This window comes from Erpetoichthys calabaricus, chromosome 8, assembly GCF_900747795.2.
Source record: "Erpetoichthys calabaricus chromosome 8, fErpCal1.3, whole genome shotgun sequence".
Taxonomy (NCBI): domain Eukaryota; kingdom Metazoa; phylum Chordata; class Cladistia; order Polypteriformes; family Polypteridae; genus Erpetoichthys; species Erpetoichthys calabaricus.
In genome coordinates, this window is record NC_041401.2 from 129,757,523 (window position 1) to 129,778,067 (window position 20,545).

The following is a 20,545-nucleotide window of genomic DNA, read 5'->3' on the forward strand; positions in this document are numbered from 1 at the left end:
AGCTAAAGGGCTTGAGGGACGGCAGTTCTGAGACATACCGGGAGGTGGCAGAGTGCACTGACTCTTTTTCTCTCTTGCCTGCAGACCGTTCCCGGGAGATTCCACCTGGCTCTCGTGACATCATTTCCGGGACCGAGCCAATGGAAGGGGACCTGAATGGCTCCGACCCCTCTGACGTCATGTCCGGGCTCGGTCCAATGGAGAACGAACACATCCCTGATCCTTATGACCTCACTTCCTGTCTTCCCCTTTAAAACCCTGCCCTCTTTCCTATTCCTCAGTCTGGTTTTGGACTCGTTTGTATGCACTTCAGTGCTATTATTATTCACTTCAGCTTTGCAGCCAAGGATTTCGAGATTATACGGGTGGCTGCCCCAAACCTTTATCAGAGTATGTCTGATTCTTTTACAATATATATATATATATATATATATATATATATATATATATATATATATATATATATATGTGTGTGTGTGTGTATAATTTTTATATATATATTTTTGCAAGTAATTTCTTGGACAAATATCATAGTTCTTATACAAACCCAGGAACTGAAGTGCTCAGTCAGTGAAAGGGTGCCCAGAGCACATCAGTCAAACATGAATCAGAATACAAACTGTGCCATGTTTTTATTTCCAAGTAGTTTTTTTTCCAGTTCGAAAAAGAGTAAGGCCAGAAAAATACAAGTGTCCTTTCCCTCTCTTCTTCATGTTTCCACAAAATGAATGAGACATAAATAAGAACTTAAAATTAGATGCCTTGAAGCCCTGTCTGCTGATCTGATGTGAACATGTGGATCCAAATGAAATGTCCACATTTTCAAGTTGTCATAGCCAGGCATGCTAGCTCATACACTTTCCTACAACCTTGTTGTTTCATTGTGTGTGTACAACACTTTTTTAATCAACTTCAATATCTTATGTTGTTTTGATATAGCTTATTTTAAAATGAAGTTATCAAAGTGTCCCAAGAATAGGAAAAAATCCAAAGAACGGAAAAAGCCAGCCACAAAAAAAAAACAATAAAAAAAAAAAACAAAATATAAGTATCAGACCAGCCAACTACTATTACTGCTGAAAACAAATGGTAATCCTTTCCAGGATGTTCGTGTTTGTTACTATTAAGGTAAAAAAAAAGTTGGTATCCAAAATTCTGTCTCAGGTTAAAATAGTTAGAACAAGCAGCTTGTGCTATTTCTTTATAGTTTCTTGTCTTTGTTTTACGTACTTAAATTAGAAAAGCATTTCAGTGCTTTTTGTTAGTAACAATCTTATTTCCCAATGCTTTGCATTGCATGCGTCCACACTATGCACACATTTGTGTGTCTCATGAATCTGCATTTTCCTTCTTTGCTCACACACTTTCCTAGGGATTCATACTGCATTATTTCTCTAAATCCTTGGCTGTTGTGTCTGTGCAGCTGGACTTGGGCCACAGCTGCTCCTGTAGTTCCCTGACCACCTTCTCCAAGTGCTCCCGTGCCTCCCTCTCCTGCAGCAAGTTCTCTCTTAGCTGCTCACGATCTGCTTCAGCATGCTGTAATTTAAGTTGTAGGTCTTCAATCTGCAATGAGAGTAACAGTGAAATGCTATCAGAATAAGCTGGCCACTTGGGACTTCAGAATTGTTCAAGGTCACTTATGCATTTCAAAGATGCTCTGTGTTAACAGAAGCACAAGAATCTCACATGCAAATAACATCCATCTGCAAGTCTAAATTGGCTGCTTCATTTCTTATTGAAAAAGTCATTCAATCCGTTAAACTGTGACATGCATAATTTTAATTCAGGATAACCTCTGTATCTACACTGCTACCATTGTCACATAAAGTTAAGGTACATTACTACACACAAGACTGTGTAGTATAACAGCTCATCTATTTTACAAAAACATCACCTTTAAGATTACAAAACCATTGAAACGTCAGCATCAGCTGAAGCATTTGTCATCTGTCATGCAGCTTCCTCCTGGCTGAGTTTACAAAGAGGGGCCTACTTGCCGCACCCTGCTATCTAGTCCCACACTGTCTGAGATCTTACTCAGCTGCTGAGTCACTTCAGTTAACCAAACATAAATCCTGTACATGAAAAATGAGTGGGACTCAATGAAGACTGTCAAGGTTTATGAGTCTCATATTAAATGTCCAGCAAGAAAATACAGAGTCTACTGAAAGCTTTAGGATGTGTATTATCAGTGATTTAATAAGGCTGTACTTTAATAAAAGATATAATGTAGTTAGGATACAAGGTCAGGTGCAGCAGTCTGAGGAGACTGTGCCTTGACCTCAAGAAAATGTTAGAGGCTATAATGTTGGAAAAGGTAAGGTATCAAAGGAAAAAGATAATAATGCTTCTTATTATCCTTATTAAGAATACTGACTGTTTTAACTGATTCAATCCGCTATCCATTTTCTTATCCTGAGATTCCCCTCAGCATTAAATAAAGGGAGGTATCAATTCTGGAACACAAGGTCATCGCAAATACACTCATACACATTCTTAATGAAATAGTTTTAAGTTGTTCATTTATCAAAATTGCATTTGTTTGTGATGTGAGAGGAAACTGAAGAGAATCTATGTGAACACAAACAGAATGTGCAAACTTGACTCTGGGCAACTGCTAAGCATTACATCTCTATGGTGTCTGTTTCGGTTGAAAGTACTATATATATATATATATATATATATATCATATATATATATATATATATATATATATATATATATATATATATCATGGACTGACTTATTAAAACCTGAATTCAGAATATGAAAATAAATGTGTGGTAACCTTCACCAAAAGTGTTTTAGAACCTGTTTCTATGTATGGAACGGTAACGGATTGTGATGTTATTGTGTTACATTAGGCTATAGCAAAAAATGTTTCACACAATACAGTTTTTTTTAATTTTTTACTGAAAGACACACTACATTATTACTTAAATTCATCAAAAAGACATTTAGTTCTATTTGCTGCAAATGCCATTTAAGCATTTTATAACAATGGGAGCATAACTCTCCAGGGCCTTCATATTTTGGGATGTTCTGCTACCAATAGGAACTCCTAAAAGTTATAACAAGTTGGTAAATGTAATTATATACATGCATTACATATCCATCAGAAATTAGTCATAAAGACTACTTATTACTAAGTAAGATGAATTATTGACAAAAAATACATGTCCTTACTTAAAAATCCTCTCATATTTGACTAGATGTCAGGATTTTGTATTTTAACAAGAACATCAGCGTGAAGTCAAATATCTTCATACTTGTAAACAAAAATACTTTTAAGACTGGCATACAATAGCAGTTTGGGAATATCACAGATGAGGAAAGATTTAAGATATAACAGAACTGCCTGATGTCACAGTGACTTCAGAACAGGGTAAAACTGCAACACATGTACCAGTATTATCTAATAATTGTTTGGAAGGAGAGGCATGAGAACATCCCAGCATCTTTTGGGGTAGATTAAACCACAAAATGGCACCTAGATAACATTTTTCTCTCGCTTACTGTTATCTAAACCACCCAATGGTGCTAAGACAGAAGTGAACCTCACTTCCTCTTTGGTACTGTGTTATCTGCAATCAGTGGTATAAGCCTATTCTTGTTCGTTTAAAAAAACTCTTACAAGAAAAATAAAGACATACAGTGCATCTGGAAAGTATTCACAGCGCATCACTTTTTCCACATTTTGTTATATTACAGCCTTATTCCAAAATGGATTAAATTCATTTTTTTTCCTCAGAATTCTACACACAACACCCCATAATGACAATGTGAAAAAAGTTTACTTGAGGTTTTTGCAAATTTATTAAAAATAAAAAAACTGAGAAAGCACATGTACATAAGTATTCACAGTCTTTGCTCAATACTTTGTCGATGCACCTTTGGCAGCAATTACAGCCTCAAGTCTTTTTGAATATGATGCCACAAGCTTTGCACACCTATCCTTGGCCAGTTTCGCCCATTCCTCTTTGCAGCACCTCTCAAGCTCCATCAGGTTGGATGGGAAGCCTCAGTGCACAGCCATCTTAAGATCTCTCCAGAGATGTTCAATCGGATTCAAGTCTGGGCTCTGGCTGGGACACTCAAGGACATTCACAGAGTTGTCCTGAAGCCACTCCTTTGATATCTTGGCTGTGTGCTTAGGGTCGTTGTCCTGCTGAAAGATGAACTGTCGCCCCAGTCTGAGGTCAAGAGCGCTCTGGAGCAGGTTTTCATCCAGGATGTCTCTGTACATTGCTGCAGTCATCTTTCCCTTTATCCTGACTAGTCTCCCAGTCCCAGCCGCTGAAAAACATCCCCATAGCATGATGCTGCCACCACCATGCTTCACTGTAGGGATGGTGCTTGGTTTCCTCCAAACGTGACGCCTGGAATTCACACAAAAGAGTTCAATCTTTGTCTCATCAGACCAGAGAATTTTCCTTCTCATGGTCTGAGAGTCCTTCAGGTGCCTTTTGGAAAACTCCAGGCGGACTGCCATGTGCCTTTTACTAAGGAGTGGCTTCCGTCTGGCCACTCTACCATACAGGCCTGATTAGTGGATTGCTGAAGAGATGGTTGTCCTTCTGGAAGGTTCTCCTCTCTCCACAGAGGTCCTCTGGAGCTCTGACAGAGTGACCATCGGGTTCTTTGTCACCTTCCTGACTAAGGCCCTTCTCCCCCGATCGCTCAGTTTAGATGGCAGGCCATCTCTATCAAGAATCCTGGTGGTTTCGAACTTCTTCCACTTACGGATGATGGAGGCCACTGTGCTCATTGGGACCTTCAAAGCAGCAGACATTTTTCTGTAACCTTCCCCAGATTTGTGCCTCGAGACAATCCTGTCTTGGAGGTGTACAGACAATTTCTTTGACTTCATGCTTGGTTTGTGCTCTGACATGAACTATCAACTGTGTGACCTTATATAGACAGATGTGTGCCTTTCCAAATCATGTCCAATCAACTGAATTTAGCACAGGTGGACTCCAATTAAGCTGCAGAAACATCTCTAGGATGATCAGGGGAAACAGGATGCACCTGAACTCAATTTTGAGCTACATGGCAAAGGCTGTGAATACTTATGTACATGTGCTTTCTCAATTTTTTTATTTTTAATAAATTTGCAAAAACCTCAAGTAAACTTTTTTCACGTTGTCATTATGGGGTGTTGTGTGTAGAATTCTGAGGAAAAAAATGAATTTAATCCATTTTGGAATAAGGCTGTAACATAACAAAATGTGGAAAAAAATGATGCGCTGTGAATAATTTCCAGATGCACTGTATACTCTTTTAACTATGGTTATGTGTGTGCAGATGAGAGAAGCAGATAATAAAGTATATTCTCTAAATAAGCTCACTACTACTATATTTCCAAACGAGGGGAAATCCAAAGTGCTAATGTGCATTTTATATAATTATCCAGGCACACTGCTGTTCCATCAAAGCACCATTATGCAGTAGCATTGGGTCTTCAAAACACTGTCAAATTTATAAAGTTTGCTGTTTATGGGTAAACATACACATGCAGACAACACTAAGTAAGCGTCTTACCCATCTGATGTGGTATAACACAGAAGATAAATACTAAGATAGTACCTGAGCCGCATATTTTGTACGTAGCCTCCCAGCCTCACAGCCCTTGTCACACACACGCAGCTGTCTAGCTTGCTCCAGCTCCCGTTTAAGTCGTATTCGAGACTCATTGGCCTCCTTAAACTTTTTCTCATTTTCTGCCCGCAGCCGCTCTATTTCTTTCCTTAGGTTGCGTTTAGCCTCTGTTGCTTCTCTCAGCTTCTCTTTCTTAGCAACCCGTAAGAACTCCAGTTCCTGTGGATTGAGAAATAATAGTTAAACTATAATGAGAACAGTTAGTGAAATACAACTTCAGCAACAACCAGATATTACATGAATGCCTTGTGATGTGTATTTTTGCCATAATCTTAATCTACTCTAACATGTTTCCTTTTACCTAAAATGTTTATTGAAGGTGGAAGTGATTCTCATTCCTATGTCTTTGTGAGCTTACACTGATCCAGTCACTTTTCATTTACTACGTGGCTATCAAACCAATATATTTATATATATCTCCTAATACAGTATTTATACTTGTCAGACATGCTATTAATAAAGCTTTCTTCAACTGATCAATAACAGTTTAAGTGAAAAAGAAATTCACTAGACTTCCTTTGAAGTACAGTATGATCTAGACAAAATTGCTACAATTACTGGAAGGGTTTTCTTCTTTTGCTTTCCTCTTCTGAACTTTAGGTTCATTTGTAATTTTTGGTAATGTCTAATTCTGAATCCCTCAGTTGTTGTGATAATGATTAAAAATGTTATTATAATAAAAAAAAGTAAAGTTACAGTTTATTTGCATATGGTAGTAGCACTTTTGGCCTACTTAGGTAAACTCCCCTCATAGGACAAATCACCAGCAGATTTGTGCTGATCTGTCCAAAGCAAACATTTCTGCTGGCCATTTCATGTGAGACGTCTGAATTGAATTTGTCTTATGTCAGAAGCTTTTCTGGTGCACCAAATCAGTGTTTTGAGTAAGACTTATTCAATCCACTCTCTGGCTATCTACCAAGGAGTCACTGAGAATATTATGTAAAATAAAAATTCAACAAACCACACCTGCTGCAGACTTCTCTTTGCCTGCAAGGCAGTGCTGAGCTTCTCATCCTGCTTCACTTTCATTTTGATGATTTCATGGAGGAATTTCTCCTTGGCCTCTTTGGTGTCTAGACCACCGTCTAAAGCTTGTCGCAGTGACTCCAGCTCAGACTCCAAGCCTATGCCTGGGGTGTCACTGATAGCAGTGGAGTTTTCAAAAAGGTTAGCTGCAAGACTCTGGACCTGAGTACCAGGAGAACTAAGATCCTTAGCAGAACTAGAGGATGTAAATGATGGTGAAGAAAGGGACGATATAGAGGACATGACTACAAAGAAAGAAAAAAAGATAATATTTTAACATGTGAGATATCCACTGAATTCATGAGATACTGAATGATTGTAAACCAATTAAATGAACAGGCTAAGATAATATAAATTAACATTCTCACACCCACATAATCCAGATCTGGGTTACAGGAGTCTATATTGGCAGGATCAGGCCCACTTTGTAGGGACACATCCAAAGAGAGAGGAAACCTAAATAATCATATTTGAGGTCTGCTTTTTACCAGGTGTTATCGTTAAAAAACAAATTTATTAGCTATAAGATGCCCTACAAACTCATAACGCCTTAACCTGCATTTTCACCTTCAGTTCCACTTAGATATGTAAGATACCTGATCACATTGAATACATCTTACCGGGTATGAAACCCATATCGGTCACTTAAATCTGTAATCTTATTCTTAGGATTACTTTCTAAAGTTCATGGCCGTTAGATAAACAAAAAATACTACTGAGTAAAAATGATAGATACAATGCCACCAGAATTGCTGATACTGAATTAATCCTTTGGATCAAAGCCCAAAAGATACATACATTTATTCAATGGGGTAAGCGCTTACTCCCAAGCTTGAAAAAGAAGGGCACTCCTTTCCATAAAACAACCATGAATTTAAAATTGGAGATACTGATTCTCATCCTGACCATACCATATTTGACAGAGTACTGTTCCAGTGCCAAACAGGCAAACACAACAAACATTATCCACAAAGTGCAGAGATGGAATCCATTATTCTTCACAAAGTGCAGAGATGGAATCCATTATTCTTCAGTCTGAATGCTGTAGAGTCTAAGGCTTAGATGTGTCTTGAAATCTTGTCCATAAGAATTAGCAAGAGGATGAGAAAGATACACCTTATACTTTCTAAAACAGACCTGAGTTATGATCAAAAATATGAACACAAATGGCATGTAATAATGGAATTAGGTTCCAGAATGCTTACAGTAGTTCTAATAATACTTGAACTTGTGGTCTTAAAATCACTTGTGGTAATACTGTATATGCTTTTAAGGCAGAAATCAGAAACTACTGTTTACAGTGCCTTACAAAATTACACCAACAACACATAATTCAACAGCAGTAGCTACATGAATAATGAAAACTTACACTCATCACGGTTTTCCACTTCAATCTCCCCTTCGGAGTCTTTGTGCTCCTGCAAAGTGATGCTGTTGCTAATAGTGCTCTGGGGCTCTGGTGAGGAAAATGTCTCTCCAGTTAGTCTTTGCTTTCTCCCTTTGCCATCACTATTGCTGGTGCTGCTGTTGGTGCTGTTGCTGTTGCCAGCACAACTTCCATTGATTTGACCATCACAACCACCACTTTTGCTTTGAGAAATTCTTGAAGATGATGGCGAGTGTGGACCCACCTTCTGATGGGACAGAGGCATCAGAGCAACATTGGGGGCAATGGCATTTTCAAAACTTTTGTAATGATATAAGCTGTAAGCAAAGAAATCAACAGTAACAAAGTATTGTCAATGAAAAAGTTAGAAAGCTAGAAAACTAAGTACCATCTACTACTTCATATCTTAGTTATGTTTTAATGTAGGTAAACAGTGAATGACAAACTACTTGAAATTATTTAAACACTTTTTGCTACGCTACAGCTTACATTAGAACAATATTGATGAAGACTAGCCAATCAGACCAACAAGCTAACCAATCCAATTCAACTAAATCTTACACAATGCTCGCCAGCAAGTTTACTTTATCTATAACATGGTTCAAGACATCAGTGAGCACTGAGACAGGCAAGACTAGATGAAAACAGGGAAAGGTGAAGGCGCATATGGTGTGAAAAAGTTTTATTTTTTCACATATAGAACACTTCTTATCGAGACATTCAGGACAAATGTAAAAAGCTCTTAACTCAAATTAGGGGCATGATGGCTGAAGCCTATTCTAACAGAAGGAACCAACTTTAGGTGGGATTCCGCTCTATCACAAGGCACACACTTATGTCCTTGGGCTGTCAAATTGGTCAAAATAAGATTTGAATATTCAAATTAAAAATAAGTAAATATCTGAATATATCTAAATTTAGGTTAACAATCCTGGACACTACATGTACATTTGTACACATTTTTTATACTTTATTATAATGATTACTGTAAGCAGCAAAAAAAAAAAAATCTAGTGGCACTCAGGAAATTGTTATTTAAATATAACAGCCATCAATATACTGCACAGGTGCACCCTATAAAAAGGAAAGCATCAACTTTGACATCTTGTCTTCAGTCTAGAACTGACTGCTAAGTGTGCAAGTAAGTCCTTGTCAGGACAACAAGATGCAAAATTAGCCATAAAAAGGAGCAAACATTATGAGAAACATGCACTGGCACCACTTTTCACTACATTGCCATTAATATTTAACAACACTCCACAAAAAACACTGGGATTCACATAATGTGAATCTTACCCTTCATTGTAGCTAGCAACACCAATATCACTTTTGGTAATCCCTTATGCAAAGTGTAATATACAGTGGAACCCTAGTTCATGACCATAATTCATTCCAAAACTCTGGTTGTAACCCGATTTGGTCGTGAACCAAAGTAATTTCCCCCAATGGGATTGTCTGTAAATACAATTAATCCGTTCCAGACCGCAGGAACTGTATGTAAATATATATATTTTTAAGTTTTTAAGCACAAATATAGTTAATTATACCATAGAATGCACAGCGTAATAGTAAACTAAATGTAAAAACATTGAATAACACTGAGAAAACCTTGAAACCTTGAATTTCTGGTACATGCTTCCTCAGTTGGTTTGCCCAGTTGATTTCATACAAGGGACGCTATTGGCAGATGGCTGAGAAGCTACTCAACCAGAGTGCGTATTACATATTAAATAAAACTCCTCAAATATATTGTGAGCACGGGGGGCTGTTTGCACCCCTAGAGGATACGGCCGCTCCTCAAAAAACGCTGAAAGATTACCTTCACATTGCTCCCTTCCTTGCTGGGCTTACATATGGCTGCTTTGTCAAGCGATATGCTTCCCGCACGGTGCTTCGCATACTTAAAAGATCAAACAGCACGTATTGATTTTTGATTGTCTGCTTTTCTCTCTCTCTCTTGCTCTGACATTCTCTGTTCCTGATGGAGGGGGTGTGAGCAGGGGGGCTGTTCGCACCCCTAGACAATACGTACGCTCTTCTAAAAATGCTGAAAGATTATCTTCACATTGCTCCCTTCGGTGCAGCTGCTTTGTCAAGCGACATGCTTCCCGCACTGTGCTTCGCATACTTAAAAGCTCGAACGGCACGTATTGATTTTTGATTGTTTGTTTTTCTCTCTCTCTCTCACTGTCTCTGACATTCTCTGCTCCTGACGGAGGGGGTATGAGCAGAGGGGCTGTTCGCACATTGGCCTAGAGGATACGGATGCTCCTCTAAAAAATGCTGAAAGACTAACTTCACATTGCTCTCTTCCTTGCAGCTGCTTTGTCCAGCGGTGCTTCGCATACTTAAAAGCCAAACAGCCCTATTGATTTTTGATTGTTTGCTTTTTTCTCTCTCTCTCTCTGACATTCTCTGCTCCTGACGCGCACTCCTTTGAAGAGGAAGATATGTTTGCATTCTTTTAATTGTGAGACGAAACTGTCATCTCTGTCTTGTCATGGAGCACAGTTTAAACTTTTGAAACAGAGACAAATGTTTGTTTGCAGTGTTTGAATAAAGTTCCTGTCTCTCTACAACCTCCTGTGTTTCTGTGCAAATCTGTGACCGAAGCATGACAATATAAAAATAACTATATAAACATATGGTTTCTACTTCGTGGATTTTCACCTTTCACGGGGGGTTCTGGAATGCAACCCCCGCGATCGAGGAGGGATTACTGTAATGGATACAATGAGGCTATTAGAAATAAACTGGATACATTAGGATTAAAATCAAGACGGAGGTAAAAAGCTTAGTTGACTGTAATCTAAATTTTAAATTGCATATTAATCAGATCACTAGGACAGCATTTTTTCACTTAAGAAACATAGCAAAAGTTAGACCTCTTATATCATTGAAAGATGCTGAGAAATTAGTTCACGCTTTTGTTTTCAGTCGACTAGAGTACTGTAACGCACTCCTCTCAGAACTACCCAAAAAAGACATAAATTGTTTGCAACTACTGCTGTGGGTTGACACCCTGCCCGGGACTGGTTCCTGCCTTGTGCCCTGTGTTGGCTGGGATCGGCTCCAGCAGACCCCCGTGACCCTGTGTTCGGATTCAGCGGGTTGGAAAATGGATGGATGGATGGATGTTTGCAACTAGTGCAGAATCCAGCTGCTAGAATCCTAACCAGGAAAACAAAATCTGAGCACATTTCTCCAGTTTTGATGTCACTACACTGGTTACCTGTGTCATTCAGGATTGACTTTAAAATTCTGCTTATGGTTTATAAAGCCTTAAATAATCTCGCCCCATCTTATATATCGGAATGTCTGACACCTTATATTCCAAATCGTAACCTCAGATCCTCAAATGAGTGTCTCCTTAGAATTCCAAGACCAAAACTTAAAAGAAGTGGTGAAGCGGCCTTCTGCTGTTATGCACCTAAAATCTGGAATAGCCTACCAATAGGAATTCGCCAGGCTAATACAGTGGAGCACTTTAAAAAACTGCTGAAAACACATTATTTTAACATGGCCTTCTCATAACTTCACTGTAATTTAAATCCTGATACTCTGTATATCCAATTCATTATAATAACTATTCATGGTGGCTCTAAAATCTGTACTAACCCCTACTCTCTCTTCTGTTTCCTTTTCCAGTGTCCTTTTGGTAGTGGCGCAAAGCACCGTGATGTTCCAACAATGATGGATGGATTAAAAGCCAGAAGTCTGTATGACCATCAGCATCAAGTGACTCCATGGGAACCCTAACTACAAAGAGGACTATTTCATTTATGTTAGGTAAAATGCCCAGAGGGGGCTGGGCGGTCTCCTGGCCTGGAACCCCTGCAGATTTTATTTTTTTCTCCAGCCGTCTGGAGTTTTTTTTTTGTTTTTTCTGTCCACCCTGGCCATCGGACCTTACTCCTTTTCTATGTTAACTAATGTTGTCCTATTTTAATTTCTTATTTTGTCTTTTCTTTTTCTTTTCTTCATTATGTAAAGCACTTTGAGCTACTTTTTGTATGAAAATGTGCTATATAAATAAATGTTGTTGGCACAGGGAAAAAAATGAACATTTGAAAAATCCGTAATTTAATAAACCACCAAGAAAAGTAACATTGCAACAATGCATGCTACGAACCACTGTAAACAGAAGTGAAAACAAAAACAAGCCTGGTGCATTCTTTAACTTCTCTGCCTTATGCGTTCAGCCCCGTCTCTTTCGCCCGCTCCCTCTCTCTCTCTCGTGCGTGTGTGTGTATGTGTCTCTCTCGCGCGCCTGTGTATGTCTCTCTCACGCGCCTGTGTGTGTGTGTCTCTCTCGCGGGCCTGTGTGTGTGTGTCTCTCTTGCGCACGCGTGTGTGTGCACTCTCTCTCGCTCGCTGCACAGGGAATGCACAGGGAGAGACTGAACACGTGCGGAAATCATCGGCGCGCACAAACCAACAGGGAAACTGGCTTGTTCGTATACCGAGTGTGTGGTTGTGAACAGATGCAAAAGTTTGGCAAACTTTTTGGTCGTAAACCGATTTGTACGTGTTCAGACCGAGGTTCCACTGTACACATATATAATTTTGCAAGCTAATGCAAATAGTTAAAGTAGACAATTTAGGGGAGCATTGCAATTGCACAGCTAAACAATGAAGAACCATACTACAGTCTTAATATTTACAATTCTACTTTGCTTTTTCCTTGATGCAGAGTATTGCTGAATGCTGGCCAGAAAGAGAGAATGTAGAGCTTGATCTATGCTACGAAACATCTGCATCTAGCAATACGCCAAGTGACATCACACATACACTATGTATAACAATGGAGAGCTTGAGCTCATTTCTTCAGCAGTAATCCAAGCAACATAAAAAGTACAAGTCTCAGCATCATACCTGTCTCGTCCTGAAGAGTTTTCTTTCTCACTGCCTGAAATTGTGGGGGACCATGGTCGAAATGCTGATGGTCGCTGCCGAGGGTGTATACAGTTAATGCCCTGTTTTAACAGGAGAGTGAATTGGTTGAAAACACTGGTAAAAAGATTAGGAAATTACTGAGAAAAGCAGAGATAGATTTCATTTGAAATAAGAGATTAAATATCAACTTTTCCCCTTAGGGAAATGAGAATGCTATAAATGCAGTGATGGCAAATGTGTGTCTGTGTGTATTTCCAGATTGCTTCACATTACAGTAGATTTCTCAACACTGTTTTTTTGACATTTTGGTCTTGTCAGCATCAGCCAGAACAGAATAGCTACACTGTACAAAGATACTGCACAGATGTATAGTATAGCATATGCAATGTGCAAATTGTAATCATAAAAGAATTACTGAACAATTAATACTATATTGTCTGTGATATGCATTTACTGAATGTCTTGTGATCACTGAAGCAGGTCCAGGTTCTGACTTGCCATACCTCTAAATGGAATAATCATACAGTATCAAGTAAATTAAAAATAAAGCCGAAAGGTACAGTTTAAGTTTATACTGAAATGTAAGTGCCATTTAATACAGTACAAGCTGGTTGGAATGAATGTAGTCTGTTTCTTTTTTACAAGCAAAAAGTTTGAGCATCAGAGAAACTGTTTTTATAGGTAAAACTCATGTCCATTCCTCTCCTTTTATCTACTCCCAATTTAGTAGCAATTTTACCTTATTAGCTGTGGAAGACAAAGAATTTAACCAGTCAGATTGCTTTTCCTTGTCTGCTGTTGGAGGCTGTAAGCTTGGCTCTTCTTGTTTAGACTTCTTGGGTGGGATTATATCTGAGGCCTGAGAATGACAAATAGGACATTTTCCTGTTATGACAAAAAAATTATTGCTTTCCTTCTCAATGAGAAGGTGGTATACAAAACCGTTTCTGCAAATTATGTTTTTTGTAAAAACTGACTCCTGCCTTATGTTTTCTTTAATATCACATATATCACATTCCTCAGTCATAATTAGATGACAACTGTTAATAATTACTGCTTACATCCCAAGTGTTCTGCCAGAGTTGTTAACAATTTGGCAGACCACAAGGGCAAATCACAACCAGGAAATCATACAATAATGTGACAAAACACATGAAACTAAAAGCAAAGTTAAAAAAAAAAACTAGCCTGAAAGTTAGTATCCAAAGATTCATCACTTTCAAAAAGTTTTGTGAAAGTTCAGTTTCTACAAACTCAGATGGAGATCTCCATTTGATGCTATTTAAGCTACCACCACAAGCTGTGACTTCTGGAAAATGTGACATTAGCAAAGGACTTAGCAACAGATTCTTAAAATGGCAATGCCCACAGAAAAACAAAATGGCCAATAGGAACAAAATAACAATGGGAAAATAAATAAGTCCAATAACAAAATGAAGGAATAAAATTAAAGTGAAATTAAAATGTGCATATTATAGACTCCTAGGAAAAAATTAAAAACTATTCTTCCAAGCAAAAGATTTACAAAAACAATCATGACACCGGGCGATGGGTAGCACTGTGGGTAGCGCTGCTGCCTTGCAGTTAGGAGACCCAGGTTCACTTCCTGGGTCCTCCCTGCGTGGAATTTGCATGTTCTCCCTGTGTCTGCGTGGGTTTCCTCCGGGTACTCCGGTTTCCTCCCACAGTCCAAAGATATGCAGGTTAGGTGCACTGGCGATTCCAAATTGTCCCTAGTGTGGGTTAGTGTGTGTGCGTGCCCTGCGGTGGGCTGGCACACTGCCTGGTGTTTGTTTCTTGCCTTGCGCCCTGTGTTGGCTGGGATTGGCTTCAGCAGACCCCCGTGACCCTGTAGTTAGGATATAGCGGGTTGGATAATGGATGGATGGATCATGACACCATGTAGTTTTGCTGTGAAAGATGAAGCAAGACACCCAAATGAACTATTATTTTCTATGCTTCCTGCAGAAACCATTCATTCGTGCTCTACCCTAACATTTGGTTCTAGGAGAAAATCCTTCCTTGTGAGCTGCCATTTGTACAGTTACTTTCAAAGTAAAGATCACCATACAGTGTTATGTAAAACAATAAAAGTAATGAACAAAAACTGCACCATGTACTGTATATGTTAATGTACTTATATACCATCTGTGAAAACAATTGGGTAGAGCAAGGTCAATATGGTAAAATTAATCTGATGCACATTTGAATCAAGAATAGCCATTATTAAAATGTAAAGAAAAAACTTTTGGTCTTCCACTTTGTTTTTCGATGTGTGAAATTTCAGAATTATCTGTCAAACATTTCATTAAGGTTTAAAAAATACTTAACCTGGGCAAAGATTTCAACACTGAACAAAACTGCTGTATAAAAGCATATGTAGAAAATGAAATCTTTATTTTTGGGGTGCTTTTGTGTGTGTGTGTGTGTGTGTGTGTGTATGTGTGAGGTACTGGCATCCTCTTACCACTGTTCTCAGAACATCTTCAGGAAATGTGAGTATGGTGGAGTGTAGGCATTTCCACCACCTGTCCATGCTCTTTGAAATCAGCTCAATTTTCTGACACTAAAGTTGGCTATTGTACAGTTAACAGGCTAAGTCTCGCTCCCACTGGCAGATCTGTGGTGACAGCAGCAAGAAGGTATTTTTGCAGATGAGTGCTGACATCTCAGCCAGACTCCTCATATTGGTGTGGGAGGAGGGGGAGGGTACAAATGAATCAAGCAGCTGAGCAACAGGTGGTAAAACATTATTAAGAGGAAGGCAGCTATTAACTGAAACTCTTCAGGACTGAACCTATTTACTTAAAGCAATCAAGACAGCATAAACATTTTGGAACTAAATTACACATTTTTATAAAAAAGACCAATTGTGAGGGTCGAGTGTGGGAGCAAAGCTACAGGTGGTTAAAACCTGTTGGATTGATAGGTACATAAATGTTAGTCAGTACAGCTCATACATCCACAGATATTTGTAAAACAGCACCTAGTACAAGATCATGGAAAGTCACAGCCCATCCCATTAGTACAAGGCCTAAACTAAGCATGTCTAGAGGAACCACTCCATGATACGCAAACATATACAGTATTCATGTTCAATCACATGGAGCTAAAGCAGAGACACTAATACAAGTGAGTGAACACAGGGGTGTGATGGTAAGCCATTTATCTAATTTCAATAACTAATAAAATTAAACCCCAATGGTAGATTGTTTTACCAGTGCCATTTGAGGTGTGGGGCACTTGGTTTGGGCTATGGTTTAAAGTAATTTTGCAGTATTTTTCTTAATTTAAACAAGCTTTTTTACAGTGCAAATTACTTCATTACAGCCACAAAAGTGATTGTGTTTTACATTTGTCTACAAATTACTCATATTTGGGAATCTAACTACTGCTTTTTAAAAGTTATCTAACTCTCCTATATCATTTGATGTGAATCCAAAATGAGTCTAGAATGGGGTGGCTCAGTAGCAGCACCATGGTTCAAGTCCTGGATGCTCCCTGTGTAGAGTTTGCATGTTATTCCCATGCCTGCAGAGGTTACATCTTGGTGTTCTATCTTCTTACCCTACTCCAGAGACATATGGTTTAGGTGGATTGGTGAAGTGAAACAGGTACTCTGTGTGGTTTGGAAAAAGGATGGATGGAATGAGTCCAGAATGCAGAAATTGCTTTGGCTTCCAAAAATATTTCTCTTCGATGACATTCCTTTATATTATTCTTATATAAAGTTGCAAAAAACTCTTTTTTTTGAGGCAGTTATATCAAAAATACTGTAACTGTATCTGAAGGCTGATCCTGTCTAAATGTTCCTGTGTGGAAGAATGTTATTCAGTGCAACTGATTTTTAGAGCTGTGGAAAGCTTTCAGAATGTGGGCACAAGTGTGTCTGTTGCTTTTGATCTAACCAGTGATGCCCAAGGGTTGTTCAGTTGTTGTACTGTCAATTACAAGTATATGTTTAACACCACTTCTTTTTTTTTAAATGATCATTTTATCTGCTACAGCTTGATTTTGTTTTACCAATGAATGGTGCTCTGATTCAGTGCTAAAATTGCACCATCAACCCCTTAACCCACATTAAAAAAAGTACCACTAATATGTCAGATTTTACAAAAAAAGGGATGTGTCACTGTGATGACCTGGTTAACCGTCTACTAGCACAGGCTGAAGTGCATGTGTTCTGGAATTTAGTGGGAACCCAAACACAAGACAAACATTAAAAAAAAAATCAAAACACGAAACGCTGGGCATAACATAATTAGCTAGAACAATGTTCAATTAGGAGTCGACTTGAGACTAAGACCTAAAAAGTAACACATGCTAAAGGTGCAACTTATGGTCCCTAACTGAGCCCTAAATAAAGGTAAGCTTTTACCTTGATTATTAACATCTGGAGATAAAGCTTCAAAGACAAAAGCATGGCAAGGTTTGCTACTGGAAAAAACATTCCCAGTACACGCATATAAACAAACAAAAACAGATGAAAGAACTTGTGAAAATAATACAGGATGAGTGGTCCTGGATGGCTATTAAAATTAAGGGAGAAGACAGAGTTGTGTTTTCTTCTAAACCAGAATCAATGCTTAAGACTTATTCAGCACTGTACACACTTCAATATGGAAAGGAAAAATATGAAACTTGTGTTCTTTTCCTACACATCCTACACATTACGATCCAAATAATGTTTAAGTTGAAATGTTTATCTAAATGCAAAATCAACTAATCATGCTGGGGCATGTCAATGAAAACTAATACTTATCTCTTTGCATTTAAACCCCACCTCCTCCTTCCCCAAGAGTTGCTGGTAATCGACATTCAAACAGTAAGTAGTTCCCACAACTGAGACTCAGAGACGACAAAGCTTCCTGAATCTTGAAGAAGGTATTTCCTTTCCAAACAAATTTAGTAATACAAATGTAAAGTTAGAAAGTACACATTCTCAGTTCTTAAATGGCACTCATATCCTACTTTCTTCAGTCACAAAAAGACATATGCCAGCCAAGGAACTCAGTAATTGATGCTTATTAATTTTGGTAGCATTCTTCATTGTTTGTTCATTCTGCCACTCTTGAGCTTTTTCAATATAGGTAAAATAAAACAAACTGAGCCAGTAAAGCTAAGGAAACACTCTGATCATCTGCTGCTTGCATTCTTATGAGTTTCACCCATGGGAGGAAAGGGTGGAATTTATAGAAGTACTTCTTTTTGGACATGTTACAATGATCTGGCTGAAGAATTTTATTTTTTGTTTTAACCAAGAAGAGTGGTCTTATTGTACACTTGTGTGAACGCTTGCTCAGTCTTTCTGTTTCTCTCTGCTAAGAACTGCAATCAGATGATGCAAAGAGATGGCAAGCAGTTTCAAGCAGAAGCTTACACAGCACGTCCCCTTAGCCCCTCCTTTACAGCTGGCCTTCCCCAAACTGCAGATAGGGCAGTTTGGCGGAAAGGAGGGTCCTTCCTGTAAATCAACCTCACATTAGCTCATAGCACAAAATGGAGATGGCTGAGTTTTCATGTGGCATTTGACAAGAGAAACCTGTTCACCTTCACATCAGTCTACTGTAACTTCTGCAGTTCTCAGTGTCAAAGATCTAAAATAAAAACAGACTTCAGACTAGACCTTCAGTTTAGATAAATGCATCTAAATTGACCTCTGCTTGCCTGCAAGTTTGGATCTTTGTTCTATGGCAACATCGTCCATGAACAAAATGTTAAAATTTGGTTTCATAAATTGACAAGATATCCTTGAAGAAGATTTGCAATAACAGTAGATCTTATCTGATAATGAAGCATTACAAAGAAATGAAGAAATAATGACTTCTTAAAAACAAGTTCTCTCCATCCTGTAAAGACCCTGCTTTATGCCCATATCACCACTAATCTCCTCAATTTTGTCAATGTTTGCTTGTCATTGAAGATTCAATATAAATTACTGCCACTTCCTAGTGAGCTGAATGGATCCCATTTAATAAATGAAGTGATAAAAGTGTAAGTTACAGTAAAAAAAAAAAAAACTAAATTTGCTCAACAGAAAATATCAGCTAATAAAAGGGACATGTGCATTTAAATGATCTTATTGAATCACTCCAGCCTGTTTAATTTTCAGGGTATAGCACTGAGACAAAATGGCAAAAGTGTCAATTGATAAGCTGATGCAGGTTCTTTTAGAACTCAGTGTTGCCTTTGATACAGTATATCATACAGTACAACTTGAGTTCTCATTTCCTCTTTGTATATTTACTTTATTACTGCCACTATTAGACTATTTCTGGTCTTTTTAATTAAACATTGTCAATATATTACAGTGAGAACACATATATTTCCAGTAGCTTCTGATAACCTAGGATGTGCTATGGTGCTTAGTCCTGGAATTTCTACTTATCAATACCTACATTCTTTGTTTATACCCATGGTATGGACTACTGTTGTTATGTAAAAGATACTTAAACTAGCTGTTATGACTGCCTGCTTATGTGAAATTAAGCAGTGTCTAAGGTATGTTCAATGGTTCAATGGTAATTCTCACAGTAATGTTTGACTGTTCTCCTGTCCAAGGGCGTCATGTATAAAATCTTGCTTAGATTCCATGCTAAAATTGTGCTCACGATTGAAAGGCAAATATACCGCATGCACAAAAATAATCTGCTTTTTAAAATCTGATATCAACTACATGTGTGTATGCTTTTTAAGCCATATATATGACATAATAAAAACACCTTTTTGAATATTCATGATCTAATCACCATACAAATTTGCTCATGTTCACAAGCAACCTCTTTACCACAAACCATAGAAGAATAAAGGGAAAATGGCACAAAATGAAACTTAACACTAGAATTACCAGAGCCTACGAAAAAACTCGTAAATCCGTCCCACCTTAAATCGCGTCTTAAATCCGTTTGCACCTCTCCGCTAGAGTCCTTTGTCATCTAAATGTGCTGATAACCAAAAGCTACTAGCAGCCAGCTATTCCATCCCCCCACCGACTTAGAACGACTTTCTCCTAGCTCATGGCTTGCCTTCATTTGATTATCTGGGATTGAAGTGGAGTTTTAGAGTGGAAATAATATACAGTAGTGTTATTTGGAATACACGCATTTCATGTGTGTTCCGTTCCGTTCAGTAGTCTGTGCAAACACATTTTTAAAACAGAAACGTTTTTCATATTCTAATAGTAAATGACAAAATGTAGGCATAAACTATATAACGTATGAAGCCTGAAGTCCATATATCAAAGAAACACTTTCACAAAAGGTACAAATAAGAGAACACGTGCGCTTTTCTTCAAAAATATAACTGCACAAAAAAAAAAAGCCGCGTTAGCATGCCACATTGACATTCTTACTACAACCGCCACGGTGGCGTAATGGTATCAGCTCCTGACTGGGGATCAGAGGGTGGCGAGTTCGCATGGCTCCACTTCGAGAAATGAACTGCTCTTATTCTTACAATTTTAGAATAACAACATAAATTTGATTTCAGTCCGTAACAGCCGGTGTAACTTATGATACTGGTAAAGGTTAGCTTTTTTTTTTTTTAATTCACTTTTCATTCTCACAGTCGCAT

General features: G+C 38.2%; 1 protein-coding gene across 1 annotated transcript in view; it reads right to left on the reverse strand.

Annotated features, from left to right (window-relative positions):
- Positions 1–415: 415 nt before the first annotated feature.
- skia (v-ski avian sarcoma viral oncogene homolog a) overlaps positions 416–20,545 on the reverse strand; it is a 240,843-nt gene continuing 220,713 nt past the window's right edge. Inside the window, exons 2-7 of the mRNA XM_028807475.2 lie at positions 13,713–13,832; positions 12,953–13,053; positions 8,060–8,394; positions 6,631–6,935; positions 5,590–5,820; positions 416–1,566 (exon numbers count right to left, since the gene is read on the reverse strand). Coding sequence (XP_028663308.1) covers positions 1,387–1,566; positions 5,590–5,820; positions 6,631–6,935; positions 8,060–8,394; positions 12,953–13,053; positions 13,713–13,832 — 1,272 coding nt within the window. The 3' untranslated portion in view covers positions 416–1,386. The remainder of the gene's footprint in view (positions 1,567–5,589; positions 5,821–6,630; positions 6,936–8,059; positions 8,395–12,952; positions 13,054–13,712; positions 13,833–20,545) is intronic.